The sequence below is a fragment of the Saccostrea cucullata genome, unplaced genomic scaffold, assembly GCF_032062105.1.
Source record: "Saccostrea cucullata isolate Sc308-1 unplaced genomic scaffold, CSIRO_AGI_Scuc_v1 ctg636, whole genome shotgun sequence".
Classification (NCBI taxonomy): Eukaryota; Metazoa; Mollusca; class Bivalvia; order Ostreida; family Ostreidae; genus Saccostrea; species Saccostrea cuccullata.
In genome coordinates, this window is record NW_026931726.1 from 9,122 (window position 1) to 36,766 (window position 27,645).

Sequence of the window (27,645 nt, forward strand, 5' to 3'; positions counted from 1 at the left end):
ATTTATGAATTGTGATTTATTCTATAAATATAAAAGATTATGATAACTAGATATTTTAAAATACATTCATGTACCTTAAGCGGTTTTAATTTTATGGCGCTAGTCCACGAACTTTTTGATGGCCCCTCGTATATACGGTAGCTCAGATTCATTTTGGTTCTTTGGGATATTAAATATTCAAAACTGACAGACGATTTTGAAGAATTTCTTCCTTAAAAAGGGAACTATAAATATAAGATAGATTACCACTTGTAGAATTAATTCCAAGTTCTTCTAAAACCCAATTTATATAATGAGCCTTACAAATGAAGAAAATGGTGATACCTGCTTTGACAGCAGGGACCAATGCATACTGACCATGTAATCTATCTAATTCTTTTTTCACTTCTGAATTACATATTGAATACAGAAGGATAGATGGTTTTCATACTGCCCCTCAATCTATAAATACGCGATTTTAACATGGATCTGATACATTTAATCCATCCTGGCAAAGTGTCAACGTCTTCTTTTTCATATCTGGTCCATCTTCTGGTGTAATCTTCAACAGAATCTATAATGTTTATGGAATTCCGACGCCAGTTGAATATCGGGGTTCCTTATATTTAGGACCGTTAAAAACAAGTGATCTAAGGTCCTGATTATATTATGTACGTCACCTTTAATGATATGTTCAACAGGACTATTGTTATAGGGTGAAACACATGAATACGATGGAGGATTATGTTTCAGACACTCGATATCGAGGCCATGTAAAGTGTTTTGTAATTGAAAAGTTTGGAAGCAATAGTCGATGCATATTTGTAGGAAATACAATGTGTACTCTTTAACTAAAATATGGTGGAATAGTACAAGACTATACCCTTTTGTGATTAAGAATATTACTTATATTAATCGTCAATTCCTTTATTGGCATTTTGAAGTCTGCCTGTTTTCTGGACTTGACATACACCGTTCTTAAACGTGATCATTTTGCAAAGTTATATTGCGACTTTAGAACAATAGTGTCGTATTTATATATTGTAGTTTAAAGTATAAAAATTTACAAGGCATATAAAGTAAAATGAAAAAAACCCATATTAGTCGAATTCACGACGTGGATATATTAAGGAGGTTTTTATATCCGATTTCACATACTGCACTTGCCATCCGGGAAATTATTGTTTGTTGTATATTCCCTAACCTTAAATATATATGACTGTGTGGCTCTGGGGGATGACTGGACGTCGAAAAATAATCAAATAAAACGAAGAGTTTTAATATGTAACAGAAGTTTATAACATCGATATCCATAATAAGTGTAAAATGAAATACATTTGCAATAAGATATTAATATACCTATATTTTTTCCATGAAGACCTTTCATGAAAACACTTTTATAAATAACATAATGTTAAATAAATATTTGCCTTTATATTTTAAAAATTACTAACTTTTACGAAATATTAAATGCTTTTAAAGGCAAATTTTGTTTCAATGTTTTATCAACAGCTGGTTTTGTTTTCACAAAATCTTTTAAAACATTTCTCTTGACTTCGCAGATCAGCATGGCAGCAGAAAGCACACATTCCTTTGGCGATAACGGACACCAGATTAGCGGCTGCCTTAAATGTCTCTTTACCTGTTTCCTTTTTTCTCTGTATTTGTGTAACCCCCTCCAATGTATTTTTCTTCGTAAATCCTACAAAGAAAATATAATGTGTTTGTCTAGCATAGTAATATAATTATAGCTTTAAAAAAAATTGTTATATTTATCGGAATTTCAAAGAAAAGTAATAAAGCTGATTATATTATGAGAATCTTTTTCCTTCTAAGTTTTGGAAGTTTTGATGTGCAAGTTATAAGATGGTAATTTCATTTTAAAAGCTGCACACAACTTACAGAAAGCGTGTAATGTTTTTTTGGCAAAAAATAAAATATTTTTTTAAAATCTTTTTTCGACTAAGAATGATTTTTTTTAGAAAGGTCAATAAGGTAAGTGGGTGGGAACTTTTTTTTCATAGAAAATTTTAACACCAATAATGAATTTTCAAAGTTTATTTTTTTTCGCAATACCTAAAATTGAAAATAATTGTTTCCATTAGGTTTAAGAAAGTTTTGAGCCCGTTCATTATTTTTTTCATATTTTTATACTGTCCACGTTATTTCAACTTCAGATTAAAATTAGCATAGTTTCATGAGAGATAGATAGATAGATTATCAATTTAGGTAAAATACATTTACATTGAACTTTTTGTTTCTGCATTCATTACTTTTGACTGACACCGAAAAAAAATATAAAATGCATGGGCAAATTGAAAAAAAAAATTAATTAAAACATGTATCTAGCTTATGAGCATATAACTAACATAATCAGTTGATCTGAAGTAAACGGGAAATGGAAAATAAATAAAGCTTATTCCAATATTTTTTTAGAAATAGCACTAGATGATATGGATTTGTAGAAATAGAATTAATTTTTTTTCTCTGGCATTATGGCTTTTAATTCCGACTTCAAACGAACCGACATGTCTAATTCAAATTACTGAAATGTCGGAAATGATTTTGTTGTTGTAATTTTCAGGTATTTTATAACATATTACAAAATTGAACCCACCTTCCGTTTTCATGAGACAAAGGGTATTATAGACTGGATCGTCTATATATATACACATAGGTTTTGGTCCAGTTGTTCCCGACTCATTTCGTATTTCTGTCACTGTCTTCGCTACAACTTAAAAAAAAAAGAAATTTAAATCTAATCTAGACTAGCAAAGTATTTAAAATTGTTTTGTATTTTTTTTCTATTTAAAAATTGATTAAAGAATTAAAGAATATGAATTACAAGTGAACAATAAATTCATCAAAAATGTAAAATTTAACTTTGATGTTCTAATATTCTGTATTGAGCTATATTCTAAGCCGAGTTTTAATCCAAATAAAAAATAAAAGATTATAATTAAAATCACTTACGTTTTAAGAGTGGAGTTGGCGTTGTTTGGACTTGAAAAGATGTAAAATACATAATCATTAATAAATAAGAACAATGCATGATATACAACAATGAATTAAAATATTTAACACATATATGTATTGTTAAATTGTCATTAAAATCAATTATAACTGTGTGAAAGAATGGTATATGGAGATTTACACTTATACACCATTTATCTCCGACAAATTATTTACACTCTTACGCGTTAGATATATCCCTTAATGAAATGGTAAACTCGCATGATTTTCCAAGTTTAATCGTTCCAAGTATTTCTGAAAGGATTGATGCAACACAGCGCATTACTTTTTAAATGAACCAGCACTTTGTTTTTATGTCCATTTTAAAGCTTTTAATTATTTTAGTTGATCTAATTAAACAAATTCAAACTTTTTTTTTACAACCCCATCTTCCTTGAAACTTCTGGATTAAATGTACATTGATTGATTGATTGTTTTTAACGCCCATCTCGAGAATTTTTCACTCATATGGAGACGTCACCATTTGTCAGTGAGAGCTGCAAATTTTATCCTATGCTTGGCGCTCATGGCCATTGAGGAGTGACGGATCTTTTTCTTGCACCTACTGCGACACGGGACCTCTGTTTAACCGGAGTAGTTGAAGTATATTTTTTGTTCACCTACTCTTACAATGGGTGTTAAGTATTGAAATAAGCACGCTAAGTGTTTAGTTATGATAAAAATTAATTAATTAAAATTGTGAATGTCATGGCCTCTGGTTTGAAACATGATTCAACTTCAATAGTTTGAAAGTTGTTACATGATGCTTAGATGACCTATAATTCCCATGGGCCTCTTATTTCAGTTTTGGAAGATTTTTAATCATCTTAACCTCATTTCATTTAAAAAGAATTTTCACATTCTCACCTGTTCCTGTTCTGGGAAATTGTGGATGAAATGTAGAAATGGCACTTGAAGCTGGAAGAAATAAACAAACCTTAATTTCATGGTTTTGAAAAGATTTAAAAGGATAAAGATTTCAAAAAAAAAATTTAATGCTTTTGAATAGTTAGATTTTTTTTGCAATGGCTGCAACTTACTGACAAAAAAAACCATTGTATTATTTATATACAGACAAATTAATTATTGAAATAGATATTAATAGATTGAATATTGCTACATTGATATATAGTCATTATGTATATCATTGATGGGACAGTCACTGCTCAGAAACTCTGTAGAGGTAATATGCTTATTGCTGTTTACTGACTGATAACCGGTAATGAGTTTCTTAAGAGATAAATGGATGTAAATTTATTCTTGAAACGTGATTTTTGACAATTTTGTTTAATTATAAAAATATGAGAGAAGATTTAAAGAAATCGCAAGTTTTTTCTACTAGCAGAATGAAGAAGGAACTATCTGAAAGACAAATTTTCTTGAAGATTTCCATACTTATGAAAAAACTTTAACCTTGGCCTACTTTCATATTTCACAATTGTATTTCCAGTGAGAATACCCTACTTTTAATTACAAAATATTAAAGCATTTAAAAAAAGTTTAATCTTTGCTATGTTGCCATACGGGGGCATCAGTGTTTCACAAATACAAATTGTTTTTAAAAGAAATACTTGCATTAACCTTCTATTTTATTAAACATATTAAAACATAGTTTTAATATATAAAAATTTTACTCTAACGTACATGTACTTTGACATTTGTTCAGTGCTGTGATAGTCCGATAAAATTTATATTCTAGATGTTTTAATTCCAATGTATGGAAGTAATCACTTTTAAAATGGAAAAAAGGGTTACCTCTTGGTGATGGGGTTGCTACCGTTTGAGTTTGAAATCTTCTAGCTAAAATAGGAGAAAAAAAAGAATATTCAGCAAAAAAACCCACTGTTTTTGTTGTGAATGTAAAAAAGAGGAAGACACAAATTATGTAACGTACCTGGACCCGAGGTCATTGGAGATCTAAATGACCCTAAAACGGAAATGAATTTTTATAGTGTTCGGCACAGTGTAAATCTCCTTTGCTTTACCCAATTTTCTTGAAAATAATTTGGAATACGAGTTTTCAAGCATAATATTTTTATAAAAATTGTACAAAAGCAGAATTAAATCTAGACAATGGATATATATGCAAATCATAAAGCGACATCCTTTAAGTAGTTGTTTACATTAAATCATATATCTGAGACAAAGTCGTTGAGCTGAGCCGCTGAATAAAAATATCCATTTCTGAATAAAAATATCCATTTCCTCTAACCTCATTCTTCAAAACAATATATCATTTAGATTCTAGTAATTTAATTTAGCTCAAAATTATACCTCCTCGCAAATTAGGAAATTGGTTATCAAACGTAGATATGGCACTTGAACCTAGAAAAAAGAAGGAAAATGCGTTTTTAAAATAATGTGCTTATTAAGACTTAAAAAGAAAATGATTATAGTACATAACCACTAATTACCATGAGACGTTTCTGTCCGACCCACATTGGCAACACCTAAATGGTTTAAAAGGGAACAAAATTAAAACTAAATACCAACAAAATAAGTGTATTGGAAAGATTTAAATGTCAATTAATAATAATACTTGCATTGACTTTTTGTTTTGATTACAAAAAAAATAATAATTGTAATAGTTCTCACTTACTTGCAACATCAGGATGGGAAAATAATTTATCGGTTTTCCCTGAAATAAAATAGATGACAATGGAGAAACGATACTGCAAGTACATGTATCTCACAAACAAGAGGCCCATGGGCCTTATAGGTCACCTGAGTATCATCTTACAACTTTCCAACAATTGAATTTGATTCGTGTTTTAAACCAAAGGCAATGAAATTCACAATTTTAAAAGAGGCACCATTGCTTATCATGATTATACACTTAGCATGCTTACTTCGGTTACTTAATACAAAGTGTAGATCAGAGTAACAAAGAGAAAATGCATTTCCACTTTATCAGTTGTGCACTCATCCCACAGGAACCACTGACCCTGGGGCCACATCTTTCAAAACTTTGAAAATTTTATAAATTTTATTTCTTCACGTTGTTGATTAATATCAAAGTGCAGATTTCAAAACATTAGATTATTTTCAGTCTATGCACCCCCCCCCAAGTACCTCTAACCCAGGGGCCCGGAAATTAACTATTTTGGTAGAAGCAGCTTACTTCGTCATAAATATTAATAAGATCATAGGCATAATACCCAGGAGCAAAGGAAAAGGTTTTCAATGAAATTCATGCATTTTCACTATATAAACATTAGAGCCCCGCCCTAATACAAGAAGTCCAGACCCATGGCCCTGATATTCACAAATCTCAAAGAGGCATCCTTCCTCCTCATAACTATGTACATAGTTCATTGGTTTAATACCCAGGTGCAGAAAAGAAGATTTTTAAAGAATTTATGCATTTTCACTATATAATCAATAGAGCCCCACCCTAACACCAGAACCCCCAACCCAGAGAGCATGAAATTCACAATTTTGGAAGAGACAGCCTTATTCACCATAACTATGCACTTGGTTAGACTAAGTTTATTTCATGCCCACGAACAGAAAAAAAGAATTTAAAAGAATTTATGCATTTTCACTATAAATCTATATAGCCCCGCCCTAGCACTCGAAACCCTACCCTGGGGCCATGAAATTCAGAATTTTGGAAGATACAGCCTTATTCAACATAACGATGCCCTTGGTTAGTTTATTTAATACTCAGGAGCAGAGAAGATGATTTTCAAAGAATTAATGCATTTTCATTATGTAATCTATATAGCCCCGTCCTAGCACTAGAACCCCTGACCCTGGGGCCATGAAATTCACAATTTTGGAAGAGGCAGTAATTTTCAACTCAACTATGCACTTGGCTAGTTTATTTAATGCTCAGGTGCAGAAAACAAGAATTTCAAAGAAATAATGCATTTTCACTATATAACCTATTTAGCCCTGCCCTAGTACTAGTACCCCTGACCCTGGGGCCATGAATTTCACAATTTTGGTAAAGGACTCAATGCTGATTACTATCATACCAAAAGTTTGACTGCTTGATGTCCAGGAGTAAAGAAGATTTTTAAAGAGTGCACTAATTTTAGTGGTTTTGGCCCCACCCCCAGGCCCCAGGGGGGCAAGGACCATGAAATTCACCATTTTTGTTTCCCTTGGCCAACAGATGCTGTATGCCAAAATTGTTTGAAATTGGTTCAGTGGTTTCAGAGAAGAAGCTGAAAATGTACAAATGTTAACGCACGACGCACGACGAACGATGACGGACGAAAACGGATAGCAATAGGTCACCTGAGTTTACTCAGGTGACCTAAAAATTAAAAAGTAAGCTATCTAATAGGAAAAACATGGTTTAGTGGTGATTTACTGTATGTGTACTTTAAAAAGTGGGCTTCATATTTTAGCGGCTTTGGCAGAGACAATAATGCGCTAATTCATGAATACCGGTAGCGCTAAATATTAAATTTAGAATTACGCCAACAACTCCATACCCAGTGTATACGCTAAATTTTGAATACGCCAAACTATGTACACATGTACATTAATCTACATATGCAAGTGATGAGGATATATTGCTACATAAATAAAGGAACCTGGCGGTAGTAAAGTTGAAGTTTTTTTTCTAAACATGAAGAAGTTCTTGAATGTGAATACAAAACAGATCCGCTTAAACTTAGAATCTACACTTTGAAATTAAAAATAATTGATTCTATATCATTGCTTAAGTACATTTTTAATAAATCAATCATATCTACTCACACAATTACTTACTTCGATCAACATTGGAAGATGTTTGTGAAAACGTATGCTGTATAGAATGCCTTTGATCTTTGATGAATTAAAAAAACATTTATATTAGACAATCAACTCATACAATGTCTTAAATAACATTCTCTTAATATCTTCAAGCGATCAATCAATTGGTATTAATTGTTCAAATTGATTCACCACACATATTGATCTCTTTTCACAGAACTTTTTTTACCTACCGAAATTTCGTGGTTCTGATGCTGTATGTCTGTTGTTCACTAATTTGAGATTAAAATTATTTTTTAATCATGAGAATGTTTAAAAAAAACAGTAAAACACATCATTTTGTTAATATTTATCATGCTCTTAACGTACAGCTATATAAATTTCTTCTTTCATATGAACAACAATGAGAAAGAAAAAACAAGTTTGGCTTTCCAGAAAGCCTGAAATGTCATCTCTTTGGTATCAATAATGTCAAAGAAATAAAACAGAAAGGGAAATATTTGAATGCAATGAATATATGGATTATTACACTTGAAGTTCCCAAATGACTTATATTCAGCAAACTCCACAGTAAAGTAGGCAGTTTCTTTTGGCCGCAGTATATATATGAAAAGCATGGACGTCGGCGAGAGCACCCAAGGCGATTTTTAGTGAAATTTCATTCTACTTTCTAGCGGTCTTTGTGCTTCTGGGTGTTTACAATTTACTTAAATTATAATACTTTGCTTGAACTATATTTTCTTAACTCAATACGGAATTATCAACAATAATCATCATTCATTTAAAAGGAGCTTATCATTAAAGTTTGACAGGAATTAACTTAATAAGTCCAATTACAGACTAAAAAATTAACATAAAATTAGTGTTGACCACTCTTCGTTAATTTTTTGCAGAATCTACTTTTGTGCGAGAACCAGTTTTCCCTTCGCGTCAACAAATTTATATATAGAAATCACGTCATTGTCAATTCTCCTTGTGTGGCTTACCAATTTAATAAGGCATAGTATTGAGGAAATATATATACGACACACCGAAACTATAGATATTTATAAATCGTACTTCTTTTCTAAATTTTCCTTGGCTTTCAAATAGGCCTAAACCGAAAGTAGATCACACACTCCTAAGCTAGTTCTTCTAAAAGAAAACCAGTTTACAGGCTACTTGGAACTCTGTAAAACATCGAGGACTCCCGAAAGATTAATGGAGGCTTACACTAGGACTTCACTTCCGGCATACAATCTTAATGTGTCATCTCCCGAGGGAGATGACAATAAAATTTGAAAAGCTTCCTTATGATTAAGAATTTTTAGATATACGAAAAACTTACTCATGGAATCCATGTTACGCATTGTTTGAGACATCGCTAATTGCACAGACTGCATCGGATCTGTAGACAAAAGCAAAGTTTAAATCCAGGGTAAATATTAGTTCTTAACTTGTAAACAACACTCAAGTAACATTTAAGAATGAATAGGTGGGTTAATTTTAATATCTTCCTCAGTCATGCCTTTTAAAAATATTTAAATTGTAAAACTACTTACGAAGAGAAGAAATTAAAAATTGATCTTTCGACTTTCAATTGTTTTTATACCACGTTTCGGGGTTATATAATTTTTGCCGTCTGTCCAGCAGTCTCTCTCAGTCTCTCTGTCTGTCTCTCTGATCGTCTGTTTGTCCGCAAAAATTTAAACCTTGCCCATAACTTTTCATTTAGCGGAGCTATGACTTTCAATTTTCACATGTGTATTTCTTGTGACAAGACCACCAAATCTGACCTTTTTACCTTGGCGTTTGACCCACTTTTACACAAAAATTTTGAACTTTTACTTTGGCCATATTTTTTAAACAAATGTATTTTTGGTGGAAAGACCTTTCATTGGATGGATACCAACAACCTTGACATTTTGATCTTGTCCTTGGAGAATGCCGTCCTTGTGAAAAAACTTTAACCTTGGCCATAACTTTCGAACGGTAAGGGATAGGGCCCTCATATTTCACTTATGTAATCCTTGTGAAAAGACTACTCATTGGATACCAAGAATTTTAACCCTTTGACCTTGAACTTGGAGTTTAACCTACTTTTAAAAAATAAACTTGACCATATTTTTTTAAGGGAGAGGGCTAGGGCATTCATACTTCAAATATATAATTCTTGTGACAAGACCTTTCATTTGATAGCAAGAACTTTTACCCTTTGACCTCGGAGTTTTACCTACTTTCAAAATTTCTTAACCTTGGCCATAACTTCTGAACGGTTAAGGCTAGAGCTTCCATACTTTACATAAGTATTCTATGTGGTAAGACATTTCATTAAATACCAATTATCTTGACCTTTTGACCTTGACCTTGGAGATTTTTGTATTCATGAAAAAACTTTAACCTTGGCCATAACTTTTGAACACTAAGGGCTAGTGATCTCATACTTCACAAATGTAATACTTGTGAGAAGACCTTTATTAGATACCAAGAACTCTGACCCTTTGACCTTGACCTTGGCCTACTTTTAAAAGGCAAACTTTGACTTTTACTTTTAAAGGGTTTGGGCTAGTGCTTTCATACTTCACATATTTAATCCTTGTGACAAGACCTTTTATAAGATAGCAAGACCTTTGACCTTGACCTTGGAGTCTGACCTACTTTTAAAATTTTTTTAACCTTGGCAATAACTTATAAACGGTTAGGGCTGGGGCTTCCATACTTTACAAATGTATTTTTTGTGGCAAGACCTTTCATTAGATGACCTTAAAGATTTCCGTACTTATGAAAAAAAAACTTTAACCTTGGCCCACTTTCATTTTACACAACTGTATTTGCAGTGAGAATATCCTACTTTGGTACCAATATATAAATTTGCATTGAAGAAAAAGTTTAATCTTTGATATGTTGCCATATGGGGCATCAGTGTTTCACAAACACACCTTGTTCATTTAAAAATTATTATTTAAACAGATATAAAATTAAGATACTTCTTTTTAAAAATATATGGCTAAAAACTGGATGCATTTATCATACCAAAGACGCTGGGTTGGGGTGATAGTTGTTTAGCTCTGGTGTCTGAAAAAAAAAGCAGTTAATAAAAAGTAATTTCACAGATTTTTTTTAAAAGCATATAATTACATGAATTCAATTGCTTTTTAAGGTGTGTATTTCACGGAACTGGCCATCTTCAGAAACTTATATTTCAACAACTGTTCTAACAATACTGGTTAATATATCGTAAATGTTGCTGTCGATGCCATATCGACATGAAGGAGAATAAATCGTTTCTGTTTGCTTGTTTGTCTGTTGTTTAAATTGCACCTCCAGAATTTTTCACTCAAAAGGAGAAGCAACAATTTGCCTGTGGACAACTGAAAATTTTGCCTTATACGGCACTCATGGCCAAAGAGCAGCGAGGAATCTTTCGTACCAATACCTACTGCGATGCGGGACCTCTGTTTAAAAGGTCTCATCCGAAAGACCGGTCTCCAAGTCCAACAGTGGGAATCGAACCCGCGAATAATACAATGCAAAATAGGAGTAGAGCAAACATGGACCTCCAAACCGTCAGAGGTGGGATAATGTGCCATGGAGGAGTGAGCATCCCTTGCCAACCAGTGACACCCGCTGTGTTTTCTTTGTCGTGATCGGGAAATAACCGTGTAAATAATGCACCAACAATTAGTATTAAAAAACGTCAGTCGGCATTTGACTCAATGATAAGTTGCATTTGCTGACAAGGTCATTAAATCGACCATAGAACTTACGAAATTATAACTAAACGAAACTGCTGATATTCTTGTTTCATCAAATTATTTGGCAATAATTTTCCTCGTTTTAGAAATTGTACATATGTAAAGCATGCTCTTGTGTATCGAATCAACTGAGAGATATAAATTCGAATGCAGGTGATGAAGATATATCGAGGTTTGTTGTTAGATATCCATTAACGTCTTTTTCAAGTAAAATATCCAAATATGAAACAGATTTGTCAGACTATGTGTTATGTTTTATCTAAAGCTCAACAGAATATATCGTATCGACTTTAGAATGGAAATAACCACTGTTAATTGACAATACGTCATCGATATTTTTAAATGTTGAGCTAAAGGCCACAGAAAATGTTGCTTCTTTTCACGTATACGATTTTTGACAAATTGTGCTTCATATAAATACAAAAATAGTTCTGCTCAAAACAGGGCGCAATAGGTGCCCATGGGAATTCCAATAGATTGTTTGAAGACCTGGTCTCCAAAAACAACATACATAGTGTCAATCAAAATCTCAAGAATCTTTTCGATGTCAACTTTAGTGTACATGTATTTGTGTGTACAATCAGAATGTTTTTAACAAAATAATTTTGCAAATGTCTAATGAAAAAGTAAATAAATTTACGAGTTCCATTTTTACTGAAAAACAGCTGTCAATGATATTTTTAAAAAAGTCTGGACTTTAATTTTTCGTGGGGAATGGTTTTGCATAAAGTTGAAAATTCGTAAGATTTTAAGCTGTTGATTTTGGTAAAAATCTTGTGATTTTAAATTTTCCAAAAGTTCCTTGGAATTTTTAAGTATCCAAATCTGATTTACACCACTTCTCAAATATATTGTCGCACAGTACTCTTGAAGTTTCTACTTCCCTTCTTTTAATATCTAAAATGTTTGTTTGATTACCTTTGCAAGTAGGTTTAAATTATCAATTAGTGTTTTTCGCACTATTCTAGTTATTTAATTAAATTATAATTAATGTGAACAAAACCGATTGTGCAATGTGACAGGTGTGGGTTTGTTTTTTTTTCTTTAGAAATCATGAATTATACTATAAACTTCATTTCAAATTCTACGGAAACCTGTGTGAGAACAAATTTTACTCATTAATTACAATGCATTATGTAGATCTTTAAGATAAATAAAGTCATGAAACGAATATATTTATTATTTAAGCATAAGAATTAATCATTGCACTTGGTACATTAATTTCAGAAATTTTGTTCTACTCCAGTTTCCAGCAAAGTGTTAACAAATGAGATGTTATTTTTTTTATGCATTATAATAAGACAATTTATCATTTAACACTTACTTAAAATGTTACTGTCACCGGTCTTCGACATTGCCCGATTCACTGCTTGAACAGGGTCTATAATAAACATTCGTAGAAAGCATTACTGAATGGACAATGTGTTGTTCTTCTTATAATAGACCCATGTTTCAAATTTCAACAATAATAATAAAAAACCAGAAGTCTCTGATGAGACTGTAGCTCTACTGGTCTGTACGTATAACAAAGGAAAAGTAGCACGTGGATTTGAAACTTTACAACAGGCAGCAATAAATAGAATATGCTTCTAAGTGTAGTCTACTTGTGTACCAAGTTATATTGAAATTAGACCAAAACTGTTGGAGGAGTAGTGTTTTAAAGGAATTTCACAGAAACTTCTATTTAGTAACCATGGCAACATCGTTCATCCAAATAAAAAAAGAAACGATGCACTAAATTTTGTATCTTAGTGTTGTCTACTTGTGTGCCAAGTTATATTACAATCAGACCAAAACCGCAGCGTTTTAAAGGAATTTCACAGAAATTACTATTTTTAGTAAACATGGCAACACCGTTCATCGAAATCAAAAACCGATGCAGTAAATTATGAATGGTAAACCAACTTTTATTCGCGTGCGAAAAATTTTCGAGAGATGCGCGAGATCCTCGTCATCGCGAATATTTTTCGCCGCGAACCGATCCCTAAAGTCTCTGTGCCTATTACCGGTAGTAACAGATCCAAAAAAGGTTTGATCGCGAAAATTAATCGTCGAAAACTAGTTTACCCTAGTAAATTGCGAAATAAAGTCGTCGTGAATAAAAGTTGGTATACAGTATCTTAGTGTAGTCTACTTGTGTGCCAAGTTATATTAAAATCAGACCAAAACTATAGGAGGAGTAGCGATTAAAAGGAATTTCGCAGAAGTTTCTATTTTTTTGTGACCATTTTTAGTAATCGAAATCATAAACCGATGCACTAATTTATGTATCTTAGTGTAGTCTACTTGTATGCCAAGTAATATCGAAATCAGATCAAAACTGTAGGAGGAGTAGCATTTTGAAAATTGTTTACAGACAGACGGACAGATAGACGGACGGACAGACGCATTAACATCGCATAAGCTCTTCTGGTCTCTGACCAGTAGAGCTAAAAAATGATGTCTTGGTCAAAGAGGTAGGTTCATAAACTGCATCAAGTGACCCTGTCTAAATACCAATTAATTACCCATGTCCCAAATTAATGTCCCACATCAAACATCATTATGATGTAAGTCAATTTATGACGTCATAATACATGAACTATTGTTTTTGTCCTGTCTGTTTGTCTGCAAACTTTAACCTTCGCCATAAATTTTGAACCATGAAAGATAGAGACTTCATATTTAGTATGCATACTCCACTAGTTAATCTCTTTCAAATGACACCAAGGTCAATGACCTTGTGACCTTGACTGTGACCTGTATGCTAAAAATAGTTTTTCTGTACCTTTGCCATAACTTTTGAACCACAAGAGATAGAGACTTCATATTTGGCATCCATACTTTACCAATCAAGTACTTTAAAAGGTCAATGGCTATGTGACCTTGAATGTAACCTATATGCTAAAAATAGCTTTTTATCTGCAAACTTTAACCTTCGCCTTAACTTTTGAACCATGAAAGATAGAGACTTCATGTTTGGTATGCATACTCCACTAATTAAGCTCTTTCAAATGACACCACGGTCAATGTTGCCGCCATGCGCACAGTGTTTCACAAACACATCTTGTTTGTAATTGAAATATATACATAGTCCCTAGGGTTCAACTGAAAAGTAACATATTTCCACTACAACTGAGCAGTTCTGATACTAGTATTCCTAGGGCTAAGGCCAAAAAAAAAAGGCACTAGGTGAACCTTGTTCTTTCAAACAATAAATTTAATTTTATTTTGATTTTAATTGGAAAAGTTTTTAAATAAATATTTAAATACTTTTTTGGTTATTTTGTCGAATTGAATGCCATTTTTATGATAGAATATTAAAATCATACATGTACATTAATATGCTTTTTTAACGAGGCTGGGGTGTGGCAGCCATTTTCAGACTATTTTGATCTCCTTTAAAAGAAGAGCTCCATATAAAGATATACAAAATGATCAAATTTTAAAACGAAAATATATGAATTTTTTCTTTGTCAACTGATTTGACACCATGTAAAACCAGAACTTCATGTTTGAACTTATAGCAAAGGAAGAGAAGAGTACTTAAGCAGCTGGGATTTGAAACTTTACAACAGCAATATATAGAATAATGATCGTTGATAAAGTCTCTTTATGTTCTTAGTGTAGTCTACTTGTGTGCCAAGTTATACTGAAATCAGACCAAAACTGTAGGATAAGTAGCATTTTGAAAGAATTTCACAGAAATTTCTATTTTTAGTAACCACGGCAACACAGTTCATCAAAATTAAAATTTGATATATATATACTTGTGTGCCAAGTTATATTGAAATTCAAAACTGTAGGAAAGCATTTTGAAACAATTTTACAGATATTTCTATTTTTACAACTCCAGCAACACCGTTCATCTAAATCAAAAACCGATATACAGATTTATGTATCCTAGTGTATTCTACTTGTGTGCCAAATTATACTGAAAAGGCAAAACTGTAAGCATTTTGAATTTCACCTATTTTTTAACCACGGCAACACCGTTCTTGAAATCAAAAAAACAATAAACTTGTGTGCCAATTTTATAAAACTGTTGATTTTGAAAGAATTTCACAGAAATTTCTATTTTTGTAACCACGGAAACAGTTTTTAAATCAAAAAATATTTAAATACTTTTGTGTGCCAAGTTATATTGAAATTAGACGAAAACTGTGAGGAGTAGCATTTTGAAAAATTTTTATGATAGAATATTAAAATCATACATGTACATTAATATGCTTTTTTAAAGCAATAATATCTTTTTCTCAAAAGTAATTTTACCTAAAAATCCCTGATCAACAGACATCCCATTGTGTGAGACTTCAACTGAAACGAAAATTATATAAATGTATGAATATTTTTTTTTCATTTCTTTCTATAGATCAAGTTTGTTGCAATGCAGTTTTGAGTACTAATAATTATATTTTCTAATTATCAAAGTGGGTAAAATTATTTCTGAATAGGGACTAGTATCGCGTGATGAATGAATCCGGCTCTCCGATATATCTTTGTGGTTTTAACAAAATTTTGACTCTTTTTTGCTTCAAACCTCGACAAACAAAAATGTGCAATGAAGTAGAATTAGTGGAGTAAACAAAGGATAGTAAATGTTAAACTAGGGATTCTGTGAGCACTTAACTAGCAAAGTAATATTTCCGCTCCCATCTCAGTATAATTACAGAGTCCAGGTTTGCTATGAGAAAAAGAAATAGGAGGTGAATGATGGTTTTAAAATATATTTCACCTGTTGAAGTTTCATTAAATCTTAATCGGGGTATGATAGGAGTTATATATCCCCGATTTGAAGTCCAAGGTCTGCGATGGGAAACTTCAATCATGTGTACGAAGAAACCTATTATAGGTGACACACAATGCCACCATGCAATAAAACTTTTGTGAACGATTCATGTATGCAGAAGGAGTTGTGGATTATAGATTATCCCAGTATGTTTACAGATGTATCGAAAGGAAGGACTTACATTCTATGGACGCCTAAGCCTATCACAAAATACCCGAACACATTTCAAGAGGAGGTATAATAATGTTATGACACATAGAAAATCTTGAATTAATTAAAAAGCAACATGATATACAAAATATGGAATACAGTTAAATAACATACCTACTCTGGATTCAGTGTGGATTTGACCCGACGGATCTTTGTGAACTGCAAATATTAAAAGATTAAAAAAAACAAAAAAAACGTTACATTCATATATTGCATGAAAACAACTATTTCACAGTAGAGCACTGGCACCAAGCTTAGGTTGAAAATACTAAATTACATTGAAACATGTAATTTGAAAAGCTTTATTTCATGCATTTTGAACATTTATTTAAACAGCCATTACTAGCTTTGTAAATCCAAATATAACATATAACTTTAATAAGAATAATTACCAGAAAAAATCTTCCCAAGCATTCTAGGTCCCATTGATTCTAAGGGAGAAGACATCATAAAGTGTATTACTATATAGTATTGTATATTGCAACTTAATCATTCTTTCATTGTTACTGATCAGTAAAGAAAATGATTTGTCTTTTCTTGCAAATTGCAAAAGTTTGTTTTAAATCAAGAATGCACTTAGGTTAACAATAATAATAGTTCATTTTACTACCTGCGACATTAATTAATTCAAGCAGTAAAGATTAAACCATAGGATAAAATCTTGCATTAATTTTTCTATTACGTACAAAGGGAATGAGGTTTACCTGTCTGAAACGACTGCGTAAATTCCCCAGTTGTACCTTTAGAATTCAAAATATAATAATAAAAAAAGTTGTCTTTGAGACATGCATATTTTTTGGTATGCATAATTATTACATTTCTGCAATAAGTTTCGATAAAATATTGAAGTTGGCACTATTGTCTTTTAGAGGGTTAATTTGACTTCTGGTTATGAACTTTCGATGCAAGAAAAATTACATTATTTATTTTAGTAGTAAGCATAATTAAAAACCATAAAGCAATTTTCGGACAGGGCAAAATGTACAAGCACAGGTAATTACTAGTGTGTGTGAATCTTGAACGTGTACGTGAAATTCAATTAAGGTAGGATTCTTCTCATATTTCTTGTATTTAAAAATTAATGAAACTTTCACAGAATCAAGAAGACAATAGCACAAATTGATGGTATCAGTGAAATTAAATTTGACTGTTTTATATTAGAGACAAGGTCAGGTGAAGGCCATTACCCTTTTCCTGGACATTAATAACAAAAAGTTAACTGTTGCCAATCATGCGACCCCTACTTGTATTTCAATTTGTATTTGGCTTATCCGAATTTTCTCTACTTTTCTTAAATTGTTACGATATATTAGTTCATTTTATATGCTTCCTATATTTAAATTCTTCACATTTTCATATGGTAAATTTGTCACATTAAGATACAAAATGATACAAAAACAAAATTTTTTGATCGTTTACTAGAGAGAAAAAAAATACATTTTACGGATTCTTGGCTCATTCTGATCTCATATTGGAAGCTTAAAAAAGCTACATTGTAACATAGTTCTAGTTTGTTTGAAAAATCTTATTTATTTAATATATTTAGGATTTTTACTCCCTTATTATTAATCAAATTTACATGTAGAAAGTTCAAGTCTTTGATTGTGAAAACTATTAACTAAATCCATTGTTCTATGATAATTTTGAGATGCCGAAAATAATATATTTTCATACACCACCATTCCGCCAGATATATAGTCCCTGCTAGTAAGTAGTTTTCAAACACGGTTTACCATTTCTATTTAAAGTTGTACAATTGTAATGAGGAAAGAAAAGTATGGTCTTTGAAATCTCTTGCACCTAAATACATAAGACATATAAGCAAATGTACATTGAGTATTTCATCTAGTCAGAAACCAGAAAAAAATCCTACCTTAAAGACATGGAATGTGAGAAGCATATGTACTTTTTATGCTTTGTCACAGACACTGTTTTCTTTTCTTCGAAACATAAAGTCATGCATACTCGTATAATAAAACTTTAGTTAACAGATATCTCAATTATAGCATGACTTAATTCAATATCTTTCTTAGTTTTCGTGTACCAAATGATAAAAACTTGGATTTACGCTATAATACACAAAAGTATGGATTGATGCGATATTACAAAATATTTTATTGTCACCTATGACTTACCACACAGGACATGCAGTTATGGCATCACAGAAAAGCCTTAATTACACAATTAAAGGTGAACATTTATCTTTAAACTGTTGAGGGTAATTAAAAGACAAAATGTTATTTGTAAAAAAAAAAGTAAGACAGAATATGACCGACCTGCACGTTTTTATTTGTACTTGCATGATACTTATAATTGTCTGTAACTAGGAGTAGTTCATAGCACAATGTTATTCCAACATTGAAATGAATGGCCAATCTTAAGAAAAAAAATATTTATTATTTTTCTAAGGTTTTCTATCAACCATTGTGTAAAAAACTGAAATCTTTTTATATCCAACTGTAGCCCACGCTAGGTTTTAAACAATCTCTTTTCGAAACTGAGTGAAGACTCCGCTGTACTTGCTTTACAAAGAATCCGCTGTACTTGCTTTACAAAGAATGAAATATTGATTGACATTATGATATTGCATAATATTGTGCAAATATCACCGTGGTTATTGATAAATTTAGTATTTGTCTGACTGATAAAAGAACACGCCCTATTTTACTTAAGACTCTGCAACAGACTGTCATCTTAAAACATACGTGACAGAAATTGCAAAATTTACAAAGTAATAGAGGGCTTTTGTCTATTATCAAAGTAAATCAAAGTCTCAGAATCGAGTGAAACGAAACAATCTATTGTCATTACGTAGATTTACAGGATTTAATGTAATTTTTCATCAGATTTTGGATTTGGTTGATTTGCGATGATGTACTTAGAAAATTCATTGTAATTCGATTCCCTTACATGTGAAATCAAAGCTGAAACATAGAATATATTTTTCCTTACTATCAACTTGCTATATTTGCTTTAGATGTACGAGTACTGAAACGTACAGTATGTCTCCAATGCGTGTAAGCTAATTAAACTAGAGGTACTGTAAGCAATGAGCTCACTAAATGATACCCCCGTCTCCAATATGAATATAATGGCAGTGTCCATGTTTTGCAATGGGAAATCTAAAACATGTGTCGGATCAAAAAGTAAAATAGGAGGTGCACAATGGCAATATGTAGTAAAGATTCTGTGAAAGTCTCATCAAATTTCATCGAGTGGTATGAGAGGAGTTGCGGATAAGAGATTAGTACCCCAAACAGACGGACGGACAGACGTACATCTCGATAACTATATACCCTCCCGCTTTTCCATTTATGAAGATTGTGATAAGATTTCACCTATAATTAATTATGAACTTGATTTTCAGTTCATACCGGATTTTTCTCATATTATTTTTGCAAAAAAGAATTGACCTAAGGAAACGCTATTTACGGAAAAAGTAATTACTTTATTTGTTGTAATTACCGTATATATGTATTTTTCAAAAATACTAAAATTTATTATTTACATACAATAAATCCAAAGTTTAAACACCATTTTGTCCCGATTTTTTGAAAAGCGGGAGGGCCCCTAAATAAAATTATATATAGGTTAGGATGTAATGAATAATTTAAGATAAGAGTTTTTTAGGGGCACCCCTGCCCTGGGGTCGAAATTCACAAAAAACCTACAAAAATTAAGGAAACCTGATTTTCATACTCTGCTTTAAATTTATGCCATTTATTCTTATAATCAGACTAGCTCAGTTGATATACTCCTCTCACCTTACCTTTCTTTTGAAATAAAATTTAATACTTTTAAAGTTTTAAACTTTTTCAGAGACTATTTTAATTTTCTTCTATAGACTTGTGTATTTTTCCTTCAATTATCTAATCCCTTATGCATGCTCATTCTTGATATAAGAAACACTAAAGAGATATCGAATCGTACAAATCCAATGTACAGTTGTCAGTTAGGCGGAACGAACCTCAGTATAAGCACACTTTCTCCGAGGACAAGAATAACTCACCATGTGTTACTCAATAGAGATTCTCTTGGCAACATTGAGCTGCGATGAGTTTCAATTGTATATACTCCTTAGAGTTGAATCACATTGATTTTGGCTTCATATTTCAGTAAATGCACTCCCTTGGATTTCATTAAGGCCTATATAATTTGCACACATTAATGACATGTTTTAATATCTCCACGGATAAATAGCTTAGACATAAGGAATAGTTTATGACATTAACTTTATGCATAATAAGAAGTAAAGACAAATATCAATTATTACATTTGTGAAAATCAAGAAATTTCACCTGACATAATTAGGAAAAACAAAATATGTAACTTGTCATTTTCAATTGACAAGCTTTTTTCTCCTATGCAAATTTAGAAGTGATCCTTTAATGTTTATTCATTTACATGAATTTGCTGTTAAGTACCTACCCAAGTTTGAATTTTCAATCATCCATTTTCCTGTAAAAAATGATGCTTACAATATGAACAATTACTCTTGTAAAATACAAATTAGAATTTAAAAATAAATATATATATAAACAGGTATTGTTTTGTTAATTCATATAATTATTTGCAACGTTTTCTGAAAATAATCACATTAATGTCTGCGACATTTGTCTTTTTTAATGTCCTTTATATACAAAATAAATGCATATTAAATGTGGTTTTAAATATCTGTTTTAGTGTCAATTGCATATTTGCAAATAAATACAAATGTATATTGTATCCAGTATTTTCCTAAAACAATGGTTTTGGTTGGAACATACTGGTCTTTGCATTTTTTTTGGTGTCATATGATTATCATATTGTATTCAGCTATCCATATACACCAAATGTCTTGACATAGATGTATAACTATTAATGAAGAATTTGGCGTGAGGTTTACCGTCGATGCGTAGTAAAACTTGATTAAAGGATCGTTAAAAATAACTAACATACATATGTCTTATTATTTGACCGATATTTTAAACAAAGCATGCATATTATAACATCTCCGATCACCATTATTAGTTTATGCCTGATCTTTTGAACACTCTTAATTAAGTTAACGTTTTCGGAGACCAAGTTTTCCAGCAAACAGTTCGTATTTCGATAGCCCTGTGCTCCTCTCTGAGACGACCTATTTTATATTCCTGTGGCTGAAAAATTTATGAAAAATCTTTAACGTGAAAAGAGGAAAACACCTGATGTGGTCCTCAGTTCGACTGACCTTGACATGTAACAAAAGTCCATTCATATGTCGACTCCACATATCCCAGTGAACTTGAAATAAAAGGTACTTTTGAGTCTGTTACTTGGGCCAACTAACAACTAAATTCTATGACAATTGAAATGACTTCAGCTTCAGCTATAAGATACCACAGAGTCTTACACATCTGTTTCATATTTGGATGTTTACAAGAATAAGACGATCATGGTAATCAAACAACCAAGCTTTTGCGTTAGAGTCGCGAAGTAAGGAGTTGATCATTACGTCGCGGGTTCGAATCCCATCTTGGGACGTGGAGACCGATCCTTCGGACGAGACCACATAAACCAACGTCCCGTGTCGCAGTAGGTGCTGGCACGAAAAAAACCCTCCCTGCTCAATGGGCCTGAGTGCCGAGCATAAGACAAAAAACACAGCTCTCCACCTGCGAGTGTTGGCGTCTCCTTATAAGTGAAAATTATTGAGAGGGACGTAAAACAATAAACAATCAAGCAAACTTTGTCAAACGTACATGAATATCACATCGTAAGTAATGCTATTTTTATACTTGTAAATAAATGAGATTTCCTGATATATTTTATTGTGGTTTTTATAAGAATTATACACATGCACACACAGGATCTTACCTTGAGGACGCCCTGTCATTGGAATAGATTTCTATTTATTTTTCCAAATGATTTTAACATATTATGGTTAGAAACTTGATAAATTCATTGTTAAATCTTTAAAAATTGTTAAATCTTTGAAAGATTTCAGCATTTAGGATCACGGAGACAACATAAATGAATTCCAAGTTTCGATGTCATAAATCTTCCCGTAATAGAAAATGTCGAGCTTTTAAGACAATAATAGACAATTGCAAACAATTTTCTTACCTTCCAGTGGCATGAACAGGGCATAAGCTTGATAGATGATTAAATAGAACACTAAGAAAAAATAAGCAGAAATTCTCTCCATCGTAATGAGTATAATATAGTCAGGTGCAACTCTCAAAAGTACACCTGCTGATAAATGTTAAAACTGACACAAACTCCAAGCTCGATCGGCTTTGTGTAAAAATCTAAAGAAGGTTCTCCGGTCTTAATATTAATTCAGTGTACTGATATGGTAATTAATTTAAGACAGAAATTAACATCCACCTATAAAATGAATGTCAAATTTTTATCAGATGAAGGTTATTTATGACAAAAGAAAATTGTCTATTTTTTAAAGACAACTTTATTTATATTCAATGAACATTTTTTTATTATTTAATCTTCAAGCAATTTGCACAATGCACTGAATATATCTTTCACATTTAGGGTAATTAATTTGATTGTAAAACAAAACAACCATCATAATTAATCAAATGAGAAGCCAATATTATGTAATAAAGGGATCAAATAACAAAAAAGTAGGACTTCGGAGTGTTTATTATGAGAAACAACATGGGGAAAAGTTTGCCATTCCGTTGAATAACTGAAATGTTACTGAGCGTTTACTGAAATGGTTGTATGGCAGAGTTACCTTTATAAACTTCCGGGTCTCTATGTGACCATTCAGTGGACTGGGAGGTCAGTGGACGATAAAAATAAGTGTTTATTTCTTCTACTTTATTTTAGTAGTTGGCTGTTGTGGCCAGGATCGACATAAATAATACAGAGATTATACTTAATTGTTTATGCATCGTTATAACCATATTATTCATAAACATTATTCTTACATTCTTTATAATTTTGACGCGAAAAATTTAAATAAATGCTGCAAATATTGTCCTTTCACTGCAATCTCATACTGTAGTAAAAGGATGAATTTTAATTTCCATGTGCTTTATAAGCTATCATCTGATGAGCATACAGTGAATGCCTAAAACAGTGAATGAAAAGTCCACATTTCCACAGTCAACTACAACCACTCCGCCTTCTTATGTTGTGTGTGGAAGCTGGGGATATTAATGTAACCAGACGCTCGGCTGTCTCCGTAAGCTCCGTTACGTCATGTGTTAGGGCGGGGCCCTATTGATTATATAGTAAACATATTCCTACATAACTATGGCTTTATGCGTCAAAATCGTTTTAAATACTTAACTTTTCAAGAAAAAATATAATTGGTTTTGAAAAAAATTATCACGCCCATCAACTCATTTAACAGGTTTAATTAAATATGTATCTTACTATTTCAATCGCTAACGGATAAATTTAAAAGCTACTCTATGTATACCTTTTATGCCCCTATAAACGACGTTTCGGGGGTAAATAGTTTTTGTCGTGTTCGTCCGTCTTTCTCTGTCTGTTTGTCCGCAAAAACTTTAACCTTTTAACCTTGCCCATAACTTTTGATTTAGTGGAGCTATGGCTTTCATATTTTACATGTGTATTTCTTGTGACAAGACCTTTCTTTGGATACCACCATATTTGACCTTTTTACCTTGACCTTGGAGTTTGACCCACTTTTAAACAAAATTCCAAACTTTTACTTTGGTTATATCTTTTAAACAGTAGATACCAGGACTTTTATACCTCATATATGTATTCTTTGTGGAAAGACCTTACACTGAATACCAAAAACTTTGACCTTGGAGATTTCCGTACTTATAAAAATGTTTAACCTTAGCCATAACTTTTGAAGAGTGAGAGCTAGAGCTTTCATACTTCACATATGTAATCCTTTGACCTTGTTGTCTGACCTACGTTTAAAAAGCAAACATTGACCTTAACTTTTAAAGGGATAGGGCTAGCACTTTCATACTTAACATATTTAATCCTTGTTTTGAACATATTTTATTGACAACATGTCAAAGGGATTGGACACAAGTTCTTCCAAAAACAAAAACTTAGATAGTCCTCTCTCATGAAGAACTTTAATCCTTGTGACAAGACCTTTCATTTGATATCAAGAATTTTGACCCTTTGACCTCGGAGTTTGACCTACTTTTTTAAACTTAACCTTGGCCATAACTTTTGAAGGTTAGGGATAAGGCTTCCATACTTCACATATGTATTTATTGTGGCAAAAACTTTCATTGGATACCAATTACCTTGACTTTTTTGACCTTGGATATTTCTGTACTTATGAAAAAACTTAAACCTTGGCCTACTTTCATATTTCACAATTTTTATTTCCAGTGAGAATATCCTACTTTTGGTTCCAATATATTAAATTTTCATTTAAGAAAAGTTTAATCTTCGCTATGTTGCCATACGGGGGCATCAGTGTTTCACAAACACATCTTGTTTTTACCAGGGTTGGAACAGTTTGCACTTTTTTGTAAACAGCTTTATCGATTATATATCGTCCTCTGCCTCATTTCAGGTTATACAGTATATATTAGATATTAATCTATTAAATTCATTTCTGAACAGTTTAAGTACATAATTTGTTAGCTACTTAAAAGTAAGATATCTTATCGAATAAGATTTTATTTACTACACAAGTTTTGATACTTTGCTAAAGAAGATGGGTGCATTTGGCGTGTGATCTGCAGGAATGATTTGTACGAAACATTTATGGTTTAAATGTCCATGATTTGGTTGGCTGAACATAGCTGGTCAGATTTTACAAACACGTCCATAGGTTTTTTTTTTCATTTAGTTTGAAAGATTTTGTGAGATTGTAACATTTATGTCCGTTTTTCGTAGGGGTACTATAACAAAGTAATGTTTCACAAAAAGTAAACACCTAAATATTTAATGCATAGATGCATGATACGTGTACATGTGCATTATAGAATAGAAGATTGGAATTGAATTCGCTCGAGAACCAAACTGAACCAAAATTTATCTAGTTCAAAATTTTAATACATCAGTTCATAAAAAAACTGACAAAATAAATGGTTGTTGCATCAAAACATAATTAACGCCCCATGCTAGGCTCGAACCAAAAACCTTTAGCTTCGAGTGCACTGAACAGGTAGCCCAACTTACTGAGCTATCACCGCTACGCACATACAGATGATTTTAAAAGGACAAAGAAGCACCACATTCACACATTTGGACTTTTTCGGGAAAAGTTCATTTTTCGTGGTCTCTGGATCTTCTCTCCATGTTTTAAAAATGTGTATTCCTTTTTGTGAATTAAAATACAAATAATGTTTAAAAATCATGGAGAGAAGACCCAGAGATAGAAAAATTTTAGAAAAACTTGTTTAAAAATGTACCATTTTGTACCAAATGTCTGATCTGGTCAATTTTCAAGTTATTTTTTTTAATACAAATCAAAGCAAAATTTCGGGAAAATATTTTCCTTTCCTGTTGCACAGGAACCAGATGAATAAAAAAAAATGTAAAAATTTCATGTGACATATCGATAAAATTTTCACTTTTCAATTACGTCCACATTCCTGCTGAATGCCAATCAAAAGCGCCCTCGTTCTTTAAAGTGTGATTATTCTGTTTTGCAAAAATGACTATGTTATTCTACCCCTTTCGGTCTTTCAATTCTCACAATTTTAATGGCTCATTGTACCTGAACTGCATTTATTATTATGTAATATAGTTTAAATGTAAAAATTATTGCAAAAAGGTATAGGTTGCCATACGATTATCGGTGGGAGACATAAAATAAACATAAATAAACAGAAGTAAATGTCAACCTAATAAAAAAAACGTACCTTTTTTGTAAACTATTGTAAAAATTATATAGAAACTTGTTCAAATGCATAATTTTGATGCTGAAAGTTCCGACATACTTAAATGCCCTTGTTAACCTTTCTTTTTGAAAATTGAGTAATAAATAAAGATTTTTTTTTATTATTTTACTTAACAATGTTTATCATTACAAATATTATTTAAAGCACTCATATGATTTTGTTCTATTGGGTATGAATTTAAACTGAAAATAGTTTTTGCAAAACCTTTGACATCATAGGAGGATGTATATGGATGGATTGATTGTATATTGTTTAACGTCCCTCTCGATAATTTTTCACTCATATGGAGACGCCACCTCTTGCCGATGGAGAGCTGCTAATTTTGTCCTTTACTCGACACTCAGGTCCATTGAGCAAGGAGGTATCTTTTTCGTGCCAGCACCTACAGTGTACTGCGACACGGGACCTCGGTTAATACGGTCTCATCCGAAGGGCCGGTCTCCACGTCCAACAGTAGGATTCTAACCCGTAACGTTAGGAACAACTCCTTACTTAGCGATTCTAGAGCAGACGCTCCAACGACTGCGCCAGGCGGGCGACTAGGAGAATGGAAATACCTTAATTAATTAATCTGAAGCAACAGTATATTTGTCTCAAATGTGATTTTATTAATATTTGATAATGTAGCTTAAAATAGTCTCTTATGCAGTAACTTCCAGCATCATGTACATTCAGAAAGCATTTTCATGTCGATTCTCATTATATCGCGGGTTCAGTGGTATCGCGGTATATTCCAAAACATCAGATACATGTACATAACTCATATCCTTTTCGTTGGAAAAACTGTCTGTCGTCTGAATGTAAATTTTTGTGATAATTAAAGGTATGGAATATGCGTCGGGAAATTCTTTATTTAAATAAAACGTAATTTTACAGATTTCCATCCCCGTTGTTATTTAATTTTACGCCACTAAATTTATAACCTAGAAAAATCCATCATAAAGTTCATATTTTGAACGTCTTAGTTTGTGTAATTGTTTATTTTTTTTATGTAGAATTACATCGTACATTTAAAAATAAGATTTACGTTCATGTCAACCACAAGTGTCCATGTATTCCCATACCGCGATACTATGAGACTCTGCAATTTAGGAGGTAAAAAAGACTTCCTGTTTTAAAAATAGACTACAAAATAAACAATGCAAGTTTTGGAAATAATTTGATGCTAAAAAGTAAGGCCATAGTTTGGTTTATGAATATCACTTGATGAAAGTTAAATTAATCAATTTGAATTACACTTTTTATGCAAAAGTTTTAAGTACCGCGATATTTTGAGACACCGGTATATAAAACCCACTTCTTTACCCTCTAAACCAAATGTGATGTATCTTTCATGTTAACATGCTTTTACCGTGATTGTTGATGTAATATTAAGACATGAATGCAGAAAAAAAAG

At 32.0% G+C, this 27,645-nt stretch overlaps 1 protein-coding gene across 6 annotated transcripts; it reads right to left on the reverse strand.

Moving 5' to 3' along the window:
* Positions 1 to 1,392: 1,392 nt before the first annotated feature.
* Positions 1,393 to 22,780, reverse strand: LOC134233348 (uncharacterized). Of its 6 annotated transcripts, none has more exons than XM_062715312.1 (21): positions 22,498 to 22,778; positions 22,249 to 22,260; positions 20,842 to 20,871; positions 17,118 to 17,153; positions 16,806 to 16,844; positions 16,528 to 16,572; positions 15,687 to 15,731; positions 12,760 to 12,816; positions 10,714 to 10,755; positions 9,029 to 9,088; positions 7,935 to 7,973; positions 7,717 to 7,773; positions 5,591 to 5,629; positions 5,406 to 5,441; positions 5,266 to 5,316; positions 4,886 to 4,918; positions 4,747 to 4,791; positions 3,859 to 3,909; positions 2,953 to 2,982; positions 2,597 to 2,707; positions 1,396 to 1,681 (listed from the first exon to the last, which is right to left on the reverse strand). In XM_062715312.1, exons 1-21 carry the CDS (start codon positions 22,577 to 22,579, stop codon positions 1,485 to 1,487), a joined length of 1,137 nt encoding a protein of 378 aa, XP_062571296.1. In that variant the 5' UTR covers positions 22,580 to 22,778; the 3' UTR covers positions 1,396 to 1,484. The 6 variants fall into 6 exon arrangements, with proteins under 6 accessions (XP_062571299.1, XP_062571298.1, XP_062571296.1 ...); XM_062715311.1 differs by having other exon boundaries at positions 1,397 to 1,681; positions 2,597 to 2,713; positions 22,498 to 22,777; XM_062715315.1 differs by lacking the exon at positions 12,760 to 12,816 and having other exon boundaries at positions 1,393 to 1,681; positions 2,597 to 2,713; positions 22,498 to 22,780.
* Between the last annotated feature and the right edge of the window lie 4,865 nt (positions 22,781 to 27,645).